Consider the following 12,546-nt stretch of genomic DNA (forward strand, 5'->3'; position numbering starts at 1 on the left):
TTTGTATGTACTGCCTTAATTTTACTGAATCGTAGACGTTTTATTTCGGGTATACTTCAGAATATAAATTACATTACAAAAGCTTTGACAATAAATAAACAGTTCCATACATGTTGTCGCTGCAATCATGTGTCTAGATGCACCCGCTATCACGTTCGCAAATTGCTTTAGTTTTTATGGATCAACGTAGACTGGATTTTTTAGGTCAATGTGTTCTTCCAAAACGGCATCTAAAGTAAGAACGGAAAGTTAGAAAATTAGTTAAACTCGCAACGCAACTTGCCATTAGTCAGTCAACGTTACTGTTGTCGCTGGCGTCCCGAGCAAAGTCGATGTTGGCAATTAAATGCTCCAAAAACTCTTGGCTTATCCGCTCGGTAATGTTGATTGGGGTGAAGTACTCAAAATGTCTTTTCGTCCTACTGATGGATCGTTTAATGCGAACGTTCGGTAGCGCATTGTACGACTCGTTGACGGGCGTGTCGTCATTGCCAAAATGCTGTAAGAATCATTCATTTCTGAACATAATCTTTGCTCACACGCTTAAAGATTATTCGCGTACCACAGTACGAAAAATACTTGCCAAACATTTGCCATTGATGCAATAACGGTTCGATTCGTTATGGTTGCATCGCGTCCCAAATGGAAAGTGGCCTTGCTCTCCATTAACGAGGTAGAACCGATGTCTGATGAAAGTGTCCTGACAGGCAACCCGACAGCTCCGATCCGGATCCTCAACGCTGGGTGCAATTTGCATGCCAATCCCGGACAAACCCAACACCTTCTGCTGATATCGTTTGCACAGCTGTGTTGCAAATTCGTACGTCGATAGTACCTTATCGCAAGCCTGTCGATGAAAGGACGGAAATGAATTTTCACCCTGAAAAAGTAGGGAACCCCATGGTTTTAAATAAGGTAATGAGGACACTAACAATCGTGTTGGCAGTGCAGAGCTGAATGTTGGTGTTGGTTCCACCTGCGGAGGACACGATTTGCACACCCTTGCCGCGTTCCATACAGCTGAAATGACAGCCCGATTTCACCTCCCAGTTGTGCTTGCGTCCTTGCAGCTCGGACAACCTGTTGAGTTGGGGCGGTCGTTCACGCCACCGGTTGTACGTGCTTTCCACCTTGCTGTTGTAGCCTTCCGAGTCCACCGGGGGCTTTCGTGCAGTGTAGTTGCTCAGTGCTGAAGAAATACAAACAATAGCATCAAGAACGAGGGCACTGCTAAGAGTGGGAATGTACACACCTATTCTGGTTGTAGAACTCTCCGATTTTCGGTCAATTGTGTAAGCATTATGATTCAGCGGTAAGCTTTTGTAGTCTCGACCATTCTCCTGGTGAATACTGTTACCACTCCGCTCGGTGTACTGGTGCACCTCGGTGCAAAGCGTCCCATCGATGCGGTAGTAGTTGTTGGAGGTATTATTACAGCTAAACTTTTCACACCGACCACTAACACAGTAGTACGCATCATCAAAGTCTCCGTTCTGGATCTTGCAAGCGGTACCATCCGGATAGATCCAGCTTTTTGTCTTCGGTACGCCGGTCTTTGTTTCGCAGTATACCTTGCAAGAGTCTTCGGGATCTTCCGCGACCTTCTGCAAACCGTACCCAAAAATGTCGGAATCGAACTCCTTGGCACGATCACAAATTTGGTTGGAAAACTCCAGAATCGTTGTTCGTGCGATGTTGTAACACTGCAATTGCACAAGGGTGATTAATATAGCAATATGAAGGATTTCATTTTTAGAGTAAAGAGTAGAACCTAGCAATCTAGTACGAAAGACAATGACCACGTTTCATGCGCCAGAAGATGGGCTAGCTTGTCTACTTTTCAATCTAGCGCTAGAGAGGGCATTCCAAGACCCGGAGGTATAAACATTGGGGATTTTCTGTAAATTGTTCACAAATCCTGATTTAAGCCGGGGTAAAGTACAGATAGGAGAGCGCACCGTTGAAGTCGGCCATAGTTTCACTAATCTTATTAGCAAATTAGAACTCGCCAGGCTTCCAGTGAGTTGGTCACGGTATGAGAATGACACCGGACGACCCAGCCCGCAGGGTTCTTTTGGGTCGTCCACATGGACAGAGGAGGCGTAGTAGGCGATGGAGTGATGGCGTCCGCCAGAAAGCCCGGGATAATTGATTGGCTGATGACGGCGCTCAAGCAGTTTAGAGGACTCCCGCAGCAGGCCACGACCGCGAATAGCGACTGACAAGTAAGTAAGTAAAGGTTCGCATATATCCACCAAGCAATCGTACCTGTTTGGCGATGCACGTCTCATATTTACGACTGAATCCGGAACAATTTTTACTGCAATGAAACGCGCAATGGAAGGGATCGTTAAACACTGTCGTCCGTTTGGCGGTAGATGCTTACCGTTTGTCGAGACACTTTCTTGTAAACTGCCGTAATCCCGTGCTGCCTTCCTTCAGACGACCCGATTCACCGTACAAGCAACCCGAGACACATTCGGTCGGTTCACTCCACGAGTCCCAGGTCGGTATAGTGTTCAACGTGCGCGTTATATCCTGCCGCAGGCTGGCAAATTTCAATCCCTCGAGGAATGTTTTCTTGTCGATCGTCTTGAACGCGGTTATATGTTTGCCGGTGGAGTGTATGGTTAGGCCGGGAATTTTCGATACACAAATTCCGCTTCTGCACCACTGTAAAGTGATCGGTGAAGTGGTTCGAATTAGACGACTGTGCGCTACAGCTGACGAAGAATGATAATTACCATTAACTTTCCGCAGCTCGTGCCCTCCAGTGCGGGATGAGATGTCCAGGTGTATCGATCCCGCTGACAGTGCAGATCTCGGCAGATGTCCGCCAAGTCTTGCGTTTTCGAGCGGGTACTGTCTTTGCCATACTTCAACAGACACTGCTGATCGGCATCGAACCGCTCTCCGGGCAGTTTACCCTCGCCAGTGTGATCGAGCGTTGATCCGTAGTGTCCACGGTCGAAGAGACAGGTAGCTTGGGTAGTTCTGGACGTAAAGAGCGTAACATTTGAGTTCTGCGTGTGGATCAGTACAACGGGCATTTCAAACTCACTTTAGAAATGTGTTCAAATAGTTCCGACTGCAGGATGACCACGTGATCTTGCCGCTTCCCAACGTCGGTGACATTATGTACAGGCTAGGGTCGCAATTGTTATCCGAGGTGTCATGGCGCATTCCCAAGCTAAAAATCATTGAAAGTGCACTCGAAGATCATAATGAAAAGGCTCTGAAAAACCAACTCACTTGTGTCCAATTTCATGCGCCACCACGAACACACTCTCGAAGTGCTTTCCCTCGTTGATCGTGCAGCTTGACGTGATCGTACACATACCGGCGACCGGTGCCAAACCGACCACCTGGTTGCTCACCTTACCATTCTTGCTCACCACAAACAGATCCAGCCCGGTAAGTATGACCGCGTGGTCAAAGTGCACCGGGTCCGCGTCCGATATTGGGTTCATCTTTCGCTGCCAGCCGCAGAAGCTGTTCAGATAGATGTCGATATCGCTCGATCGGCGTAGATCCTTCGGGTCGTTGTGTAAGATTTCCAGCCGCTTGAGAATGAAGTTGATCGGATGGCCCAACGATGGGTGATTGTACAGCAGCTGCACACCGTTTATCATTGCCAGCACGAAGCGTATCAGATGGGTTTCGGTGTTTTTGGGATAGTTTTTCGACATATGCCGGTACAGATCCTTGTCGATGAAGATCGCCGTCTCGATGTGCAGCACATCCGGCACCTTGGCGTTGTGGTTCGAGTTGACGTGACGCTTCGGTCGGGGTTGATTCGGCCGATAAGATACCGGCGGTCGTCGGGTTGGTTCGGTCATCTCTGGTTCGAACATAATATTGGAACGGTTCCCATCGGCGTTACCTCCGTCGGGGTGCGTTTGGTTCCTATTTAAAATTATATGTGCTCCGGTGCCGAATCTTTCCGGCAGCGGATGTACAACGATATCACTCTCATTGCCGCGTATCAAACCGCGCACACTTCCCTCGCACAGATCGAACGCCGCCCGTTCGTTGCGGTAAAAACAGTCCCGATACCTAAGCACACGATCGTAAGCATCATCCAGCAGCTGGGTCGCATTATCGTAGCTTTCGATAAAAGCAAACGAATCGTCTATTAGTATATCAGACTTTTGCAAGCGCAGTGAAAAGTTGTCCCCTGGAACGATCGTGAATGGAAGAGATGTTTAATGCAACGGCGACGTTACGTCTGTCGATCGCGCCACGAAACAGTGCGGCGACACTTACCGGGACCGTTGCTGATGTTGAACTGCAGGAACCCACTGCCCGGCGATGACCTGCTTTCACGTTTTCTTTGCCGCACATTAACAATCTTGAAATCATCTGCAAGACAATTAGCGAACATTGAAATCGGTTTGGAACAATGGTTTGGCGTCGGTGCAATGGTTGCAAAACCGTATCAAACCGTATTTATCGACGGTTGTACTACACGGTTGCGGATCACAAAAGCTCTTCGACAACCTATTGCTTTGCTCAATAAGCATGAACTTGAACTCTGGCACACAACGAAATCTTGGATTGAACTTGTTTTTTTTTTGTTTTGGGGGTGGTGAGGGGTTACATTCGCCAGCTTCTTCAAGTTACCGTTCGAAAATGTCTAACACGGTGTGCACATGTACGAGGGAGATGTCGAAGTCGTATCGAACCGGAAGGTGTGTCAATACGATCCCGACACGACTCGTCGGCAGATTTGCCATCCGCGCGTACTGTTGCAACCGTGACACCTCGCGGCCGAATGTACCATGCATCATACGTACCAGTTCTGCGATCACCAAACAGCAGCAGTTGCTCATGTTCCTCGAGAAAATTATGCAAATTCCTTTCATCGATCTGCAACAAAAGAACGGGACGGTAACAGAAACGATCGGCCAATTTGTAGGTTAAAATTCATGCAATACCCACATTAACAAACAATGCCCAACCCTTCGCCTCACTTCCCCTTCCCCCCCCTCCACACACACGGGTGTGTCCGCGTGTCCCACCCCACCGATAACCCAGCGCCTGAGCCTGGGTATCAATGGTACATTCCGCCCGGTGTCTAATGAGTATCGTTTGCCGCCCTGTTGCATATTTGCGGCATATATTGTACGGCGCTACTGTTTCGGCTCATGAGAAAACCGCCGGTGCGCCAAACATTCTGCGGACGGGCGCATCGGACAGATGGAAGAAAGTTTTTTTTTCCCCCTTTGCGTTGGAATGTTGGAGAAAAGAAGAAAGATGCGCGTGCGTGTGTGTGCGGTGAAAGAATGGTTAGGACACATTTCTTTTCCTTCTTGGGCCACGGATGCATTGTGTGCCGTTTGATGAATGTGCATTGTGCAATGGTCTGTTGGCTATGGAGGTTAGGCGAGTGCGAAGACCCGAGATTTTCCATTAGCATATGGCCTTTCTCCTATATTTGTTTCAACCGATGGTACATCTTGACAGCATCTCTCCGCAATTGATAGGGAGATTAATTTAATTTAGCATTTTTACACGACCACATTACACTAGCAAATAGTTGCTATTGAATGGGAGCTGGCGATACAATAGTATCGCCTATTGAAACATTCCCTTTTCTATTATTAGTGCATTTTTTTCTCGGATCCTTGTGAGTCTGATGCGGTATCAGGCTATTCATGCTACAAGACAATTAAGAAATGCAGTGATATTCAAATGTCTTGGGCAACTTGGTGGTATGGCTGGACCAAATCCCATGCGAATCCTTCTACTATAGCGATAAATGACTGACTATCGCTATGACGGTAACTGACTAATATTAATTTTAAATATCAAATCTAGTTAGCCACAAACGACAGATATGACCTAATTGCTCTTTATGATCAAGAAGCAAATATAATGGATAAAGAACATTTGCTCTCTTTACAGCACTAATATCAGTTTGGACTCACAAGGTTTGGGGCGGTTCGATGGTCTATTTGGTAGCGGCATCGGTTTTTACACGACAAGACCGGCTCAAAATCCAATCCGGACCAATCCCGCGTACGCAGGACGGACTATCCAGCTAAGGGTTAAATAAAGTCCAAGAATGCCAGCAATGGGCAGGTCTCTAGACCTCTTGAGATTGTTGTACGGACAAAGAAGAAGAGGAGGAAGAAGAAGAAGACGACTACTAAGCTTAACACACAGCATGAAAGTGGACACACTGGAATAGCTCATGAAGTAGGTGGCCGGTTTTTAGGCCTCGCTCGTGTAGAGGGCCCCGAAGAAATTAGTTATGTAGGAAAGAACATGTGAAACATTGGTATAATAAAGAACCCGAAAAGAGCAACACTTTAACCCTCTCCACCATGATAGAGCAGGCCTCAACACTTGGCATAAGGCCTCTTTAAAGTTAGAAGTTGTGGGAGCCCATCTGTTTTTCACATCTCCACATTAGAGGGGCCCCGAAGCCAACCACCTCCTTCCTTCTTAACTCTTTTCAAAAAAGGGGCCAAAACTATCAATCAAAGCGGATTGATCCACCGCTAAAGCCCCAACTAATTCCTGAAAGGCACCTTGAGGATGATATTAGCAGGACAATTCGTTCGAAGCAGTAATGAAGGACAGATGAATGGTAAAAGGATTAGATCTTAGTCAATAGTATTCTTTCAATTGCCTACAATATTCTGTCTTTATATGACTATTGTGACGATGTAAACTTACGCAAAGACTTTCAACAGATCAAGGGCTGAGTAGCCTAGCGTCTAAAGTCCTTGTTCATTAAGATATCTGTAGTTAAACAGCACTTTCATGGTCTCGTGCCTCGGTATTCGAATCCCACTGAGCAAGGATTTGGTGGTCCTATATATCCTAGAACATAGCAGATCATTAAATTGGTCCCGAGTCCCGAGTAATTCGGTTCCCCGATTCTCGAAGTCAAATAATATTTAAACAATGTAAAGCAATGGTTCGGTTCTATTTTAAGAGCATATTTCAAAGACCAATTAAAACTGGTGCTTACTATTTTGCAAACAATACCATTTGCCCTAAAGTAAAACTGTTCAAGTACATGCACAAGCTCAGATGTCTGCATCGAATCTCCCAATTAAAGCATAAATATTAATCAAGAACGCTAAACTCACTGGACAAAGCATGGACATAACAGATTGCCTTGAATGAATGCTTCTACCAGCAGCCTAAATTAGCCTAGACCAACAGTTGAAAAGTAAAACCACCGCGCATCTGATTTGTAAAGGTCATCCAAAAGCGAGGAGAACCTATGCCGCCCATAGCCACATAAACTATAAACCCGGAAGCACGTTCTAAATGGTTCCCAGTTTGTTTGTTGTTTTTTGTTTCTCTCACGCACAAACAGACTCCAAACAATTCCCCCCCTCGCGCTTATTCTAGGCTAAATTCTCTTCTAGGTCAGCTCAGGGTCATAAATCTTGCCAAAAATGTTGCCGAGGTGACACGGGTGTAAAACAAAACCACCGCCAGCTGAGGACCAACGTTTCTAGCACGGCCGGCCGTAACGATCCATCCAATGCGGCCCACTGTTCGGGAGGTGATAATGAAAATTTAAATAAGAAAGATGATGATCCACCGATCGAAACGCGCACCCTTTTGAGCGCACAATGCGCAATGGGAACGGACGCGCAGTGACAAACGGTGCCGTGTGCAGTAAACCGCGCATAAATTAGGCAGGCTGGGCAATGTGCATGTAGCCGGCGTTACGATTTTGTAGTAATTTTTCCGTAGAAAGGCTATAGTAAAAGGCAAACAAAACTAGGCAGAGAAAAAAAAACACACACAGTGTATATATGTTACAATTTCGCTTTTCGCTGGATTTGCGTCGCGATTGAACGCATCTCCCATGTCCCGCGGCGGTGCAAAGGTTTAGACAGCAGGAACAAAAAAGAGAGCGAACAACACACATTAATGCGTGAAGCGGCCGATTGTAGAGCGATGTGCTATCGTGACCTGCGCCCGATGTAACCATTACAAATCATTACCGGCGATCATCGGTCATCTAGCATCACGCGCTTGCGGTTACGGTTGACGCCACACGCGCCGGTACCGGATCACCGTGGGTATCGGGTCCACACCGGGCACGTTCTGGTTGGACGTAGGACGGCTGAAAGCAGCAAATGCAACCAAACCCGCCCGGCAATGGGTGGAAAACTCAGTGAAGCAATAAACACATATATAATTGTGCATTCCTTTTGCGTACGATCGAGCAAGAAAGATCCTAAAGTCACCCGACTACAAACAAGCTTCATGGCTCCTTTTTCCAGGGGGGCGGGGGGGGGGGGGGGGGGGGGGGGTAGAGTCAGAAGGGGGAAGAGTTACATTTGAGTGTCACATCGTGGTACAGCAATAGGACCACTTTTCGGGTGGATGGGGGAGGTTGAACTCTTTTTTTCCCTTTTCATTGAGGCGCCACAGATGTTGTCTGCTGGATGGGAAACTAAAGTAATTACTACTGGTTGTCGAGGTTGTTCCTTCTTTAATTCACATTCTGATGTAAGTAGCCGTCCCATTGACGGTGGCGATGAGCACATTCAAATAGCGAAGATGTTGCGAACCACTGTTTGGTACGTTTTTTTTTGTGGCTTACCCGGTCACACCATTTAGCACGCCTCGGCACACGAGACAGCATTAGCACATGTTTTGCTCTCCCTCTCTCTCTCTCTCTCGCTCTCGGTCTTGCTCGCGATACCATCTAAAAAGGTTCGTCGCTGCGTTCTTTCGAAAGACTGCGTTTTTGGGCGGTTTTTATAGTGCAAGTTGCGCAAACAGCGTCTCTTCTTGGCGCTGTTTTGGCCACCTTCCGGCCCACCGTGGGTTAAGGGTGCGAATGCGTTCGTTGGTAATTAAGCTGAGACAGATAAACCCCCCCCCCCCCTCTCCCCTGCCCTCGTGCCTTTCCCACCCCCTTTGCGATGCTGTTTGGGAAGATACATTTAGAAGGGTTTCGGGTGGTTGGTCTATTTGAGCGGATTTACATTGGCCGTTTGGCGCCACATGCGCAAACACTCCGATTCACACCGGTTGGCAGATGGCAGTATCGTGATAAATCAAATCAAGAGGCTCGCCGTTGATTCGCGACTTTAAATGCAAAACCATTACGGCGTGTTCGCAACCAGACGAAAAAAAAAGGCAACAATGCCACGATGCGATAAAACCTAATGGTGCCAAACATTGCCAAACACATTTCACTTTTAACGATCTCTTTATGGCTATGCTTGACGGGTCCCCCATCGCGAGCGGGGGGGATTCTTTGATTTCATGGTTTTGCCCGGCGCAACATATCTTCATAACGAGGTGAAAACATATCAGGCTAGTGTTGGGATGCGCTGGGATTTAATTGAAATTTTTAGCGTGAAAAGTGTGTTGGTTTTGTTAATACGCAGATTGGAAAAAAAACATACCTTACGTGTGCTGGATTGATGGAAGGCAACAGGCGCAGGGGAAAATGGACCATGGTTAACCACCAACCCGGCCAGCGCTTTTCAAGTTCACATCCACCATTTTACGGGCTGGGTTTCGAAACAAAGCATGCATTAACATTCAAAAACTCCAAGAATCACCTTCACTAGAACCGAAATGAGCTCGAGAAAGTGTGACAAAACAGCAAACAAAACCAGCCCGGCCTTCCACCTTCGGGTTCTTCGCTCACGGTGCCTTTTGACATTCAAATTATACAAATCCCGTAACTATTGTATTCCCCCCCGCCGTGGTTATTCTTATTCGTTCTCGCTGTTTGGCAAGTGTCAAAATGTTAACCCTAAATTGTATCTCACCGGCCAGAACCACGCGGTGTGTTTGTGTTTGCCTACGACCGAAGCGTAGCGAAATTATGTTTCCAACACCAAAGTTGAATGGCACTTGGGTTAACCGTTTCGTTTAGGGGCTGTAAAGCAAACACCGATTCGTCACATAAAAACCCGTACGTATTAGTGATAAGTGTGACAATTTACAGCCCACCATCAAACAAATTTGTTTGAGTGAATAATTGTGATCGATTACGGTGCCGTTGACTGGCGCACGCACTCGCGAGTCGCAAAATTCGCGAACAGCATTTGGCATCCGATTATCGATGGAGTCCGATGGAGTTGCTTTCTGTGTGCTGTGTGACAATCGGGCGGCACTCCGGTCCGCGTGTAATTAGAATTCAGGTCAATGAAACCCACCGATGCTGACCGGTTTGCGGTGCGGTCGTTCTAAATCGATGCGTACGGATCGGGCCGACGGTGGGCAATGGGACCACCATTATCCGGTGCGTGGCGTTCGCACGGATGGACAATATGAACACGGGCGGGAGTTTTCCATGTGGTGCAGGTGGGGGAGGGCGACAAAACTAGGCTCTCAATTAGATTGATACATGGGCAACAATGTTGCAGGTGCTGCTGGGGTAAGATTTTCAGTTTATCAAAGTTATAAATTTCAAGTTTTTCACAGACGGTTTTTATTATAGTATTGATTTATCTTAATTATGTTTATAAGAGAGAGATTCAATCAGATGGCGGAAAACAGGTGCTTTGGGATGAGTTTTTGGTTACGTTAGCTGTTTGAATTGAGGCCACCTGTTGGTGTAGTTGGTAGCAGCGCCGGTTATAACACGACAGAATCGGTCCAAAATCCCATCAGAAACAAACTTCCGTACCGCTACGGGTTTTAAAAAAGTTAAGAAAAACTAGGATTGGCAGGCCTACACCTCTTGAGGACTTCTGCCAATAAGGCAAAATAAGCTGTTTAAATTACGGAGTTGGTAGTTACTAGATCTTGTATAAAGTTTATCGTTATTACACACACTTAGTTACTAGACTCAAAATAATATGAAAGGTAACGATAGACTCTTGACGGCTTGGCGAGAACAACCATCCCTGACTTAGGCACGCATCACTAGGAGCCTGATCCTTGTCCCGAAGGAGCAACGCTTACTGCTTCGGGTCCAGGTGCTTTTCTCGTCTTACATCATTGGAAAACATTGAACATTAAATCATTGGGATTGGAAATCATTTGGACGGCCAGACCCGTCTCGACTTGTTTTATCATGTAGCCGGATAGTCAGTCCAAGCCACGGGAGAACGAACCGAATGGGATTTTGTCTCCCTTCTGCCGTGTGAAGACCGGCGCTGCTACCTATACACCACCGGACCGCGGCTAAAACTAGCAACTAGTAGAGCTGGATATTGAACAATACAATTTTGTAACATATTTGCTGTTATAAGTTTCAATTGTAAAAGAACAATATTGGCTGGTAGTTTATGGACATTTTGTCAGTAAAATCAAAAATGTGGATGGACAATTCTAATCTAAAGCTTTTCATGGTCCACGAGAATTTGTGGATACCGATTTGCAAAATGTTGTTTGATAAATTTAGTTTTCAATAACGATGTTACCGATATATCTCCTCCACAATTTACAAAGGTAGGACACTGACAGCCCTGAGCAACTTCTGCAAACAGATCGTAAGGCTGGTAAGATAATTTAAAAAACACATTTCCCATAACATCCATAACATCCAACATTGCTTGGAAAGGAAGTGGTCCAATAATAATGATGAGACTCTAAGCTTCCGTTAAATGGAGACGAAACAATGGAAGGAAATAAAGACTTCCTCAAGCTGCTGCTCAATGCTACCGTAACCGTCTTCGAGGGTTACATAGTATGAAGATTGAAGGTGCCGTCTTTAAGCCAGTCCTTGGTTGACCTCGCCATTTTAAACCTCTTCCTCAATCGATTGTTTTTCTTATTATATTTTGAGTATTTTTGAATAAAATAAAATAATTCATTAAATATACATACATGCAAATCGTGTAATGTTTCGATAGTGAGATATGCAAAGCTAGTCAATTAAAACAAAAAGGTGCATCACCCAGCGAAAGCAACATAGTTCTTCTCACCTTTGCATTATCCAACAGTAAGTGGTTCACTTTTTCCACCTGCAAATGCAGACAGCGGACGGGGTGGTTGCGTGCCACTATCAAGATTAGCGCCAGCAGTACAACGATCTGCACCCGAACGCTTCCTACAGCTGTGCGCCACGGTTGCAGTGGTGGTTGCCGCATTTTTCACTTTTCACACAGCGTTCGGCATTCGATGACATCTATCGCGGCGCGGTTTGCACTTTTGCATTTGGGAACCGGGAAAGCGGCACCATCTACGCGCACCCACCTCCCGCGCTTGCGTTTTCACGGCGTAACTCCTTCCAGGTACCGTTCGGTTGGGCCCGTTATTATACAATCTTCATTTTTAATTTCACTTCCTTCAGCCCACTCGGACGGAAAGTCTGCGACGAGGACTCTCTGCGCGGTAAAGCACCCCCGCTAGGGTCGTCCACTACATAATACGATTAGATTCTACATGAGTGACTTTTCCTGTCAGCAAGACTTCGTCTGCACCAACGGTTGCGCGAGCATGCTTTGAGCCCGTTGTTCTGACAGGTGCGTTTACCCCACTATCGAGCCGCCACAATCACAGATACGCTACCACAATCACAGACACGCTGGTTTTACGATGAGCCCAATTTAACGTACAATTATTATTGTTTGAAATCGCTCGAGCTCAAACCCGTTT

The 12,546-nt window shown here is 46.4% G+C and overlaps 1 protein-coding gene across 1 annotated transcript; it reads right to left on the reverse strand.

The window, feature by feature from the left end:
* Positions 1-174: 174 nt before the first annotated feature.
* On the reverse strand, positions 175-12,038 carry LOC128711920 (A disintegrin and metalloproteinase with thrombospondin motifs adt-1). The gene is made up of 13 exons (XM_053806812.1): positions 11,874-12,038; positions 4,797-4,869; positions 4,267-4,362; positions 3,253-4,177; positions 3,062-3,190; positions 2,745-2,994; positions 2,387-2,673; positions 2,269-2,320; positions 1,253-1,703; positions 933-1,189; positions 584-847; positions 304-499; positions 175-230 (listed from the first exon to the last, which is right to left on the reverse strand). Exons 1-13 carry the CDS (start codon positions 12,036-12,038, stop codon positions 175-177), a joined length of 3,201 nt encoding a protein of 1,066 aa, XP_053662787.1.
* Positions 12,039-12,546: the final 508 nt, after the last annotated feature.

This window comes from Anopheles marshallii, chromosome 3 (genome assembly GCF_943734725.1).
Source record: "Anopheles marshallii chromosome 3, idAnoMarsDA_429_01, whole genome shotgun sequence".
In the NCBI taxonomy this organism is placed as follows: Eukaryota; Metazoa; Arthropoda; class Insecta; order Diptera; family Culicidae; genus Anopheles; species Anopheles marshallii.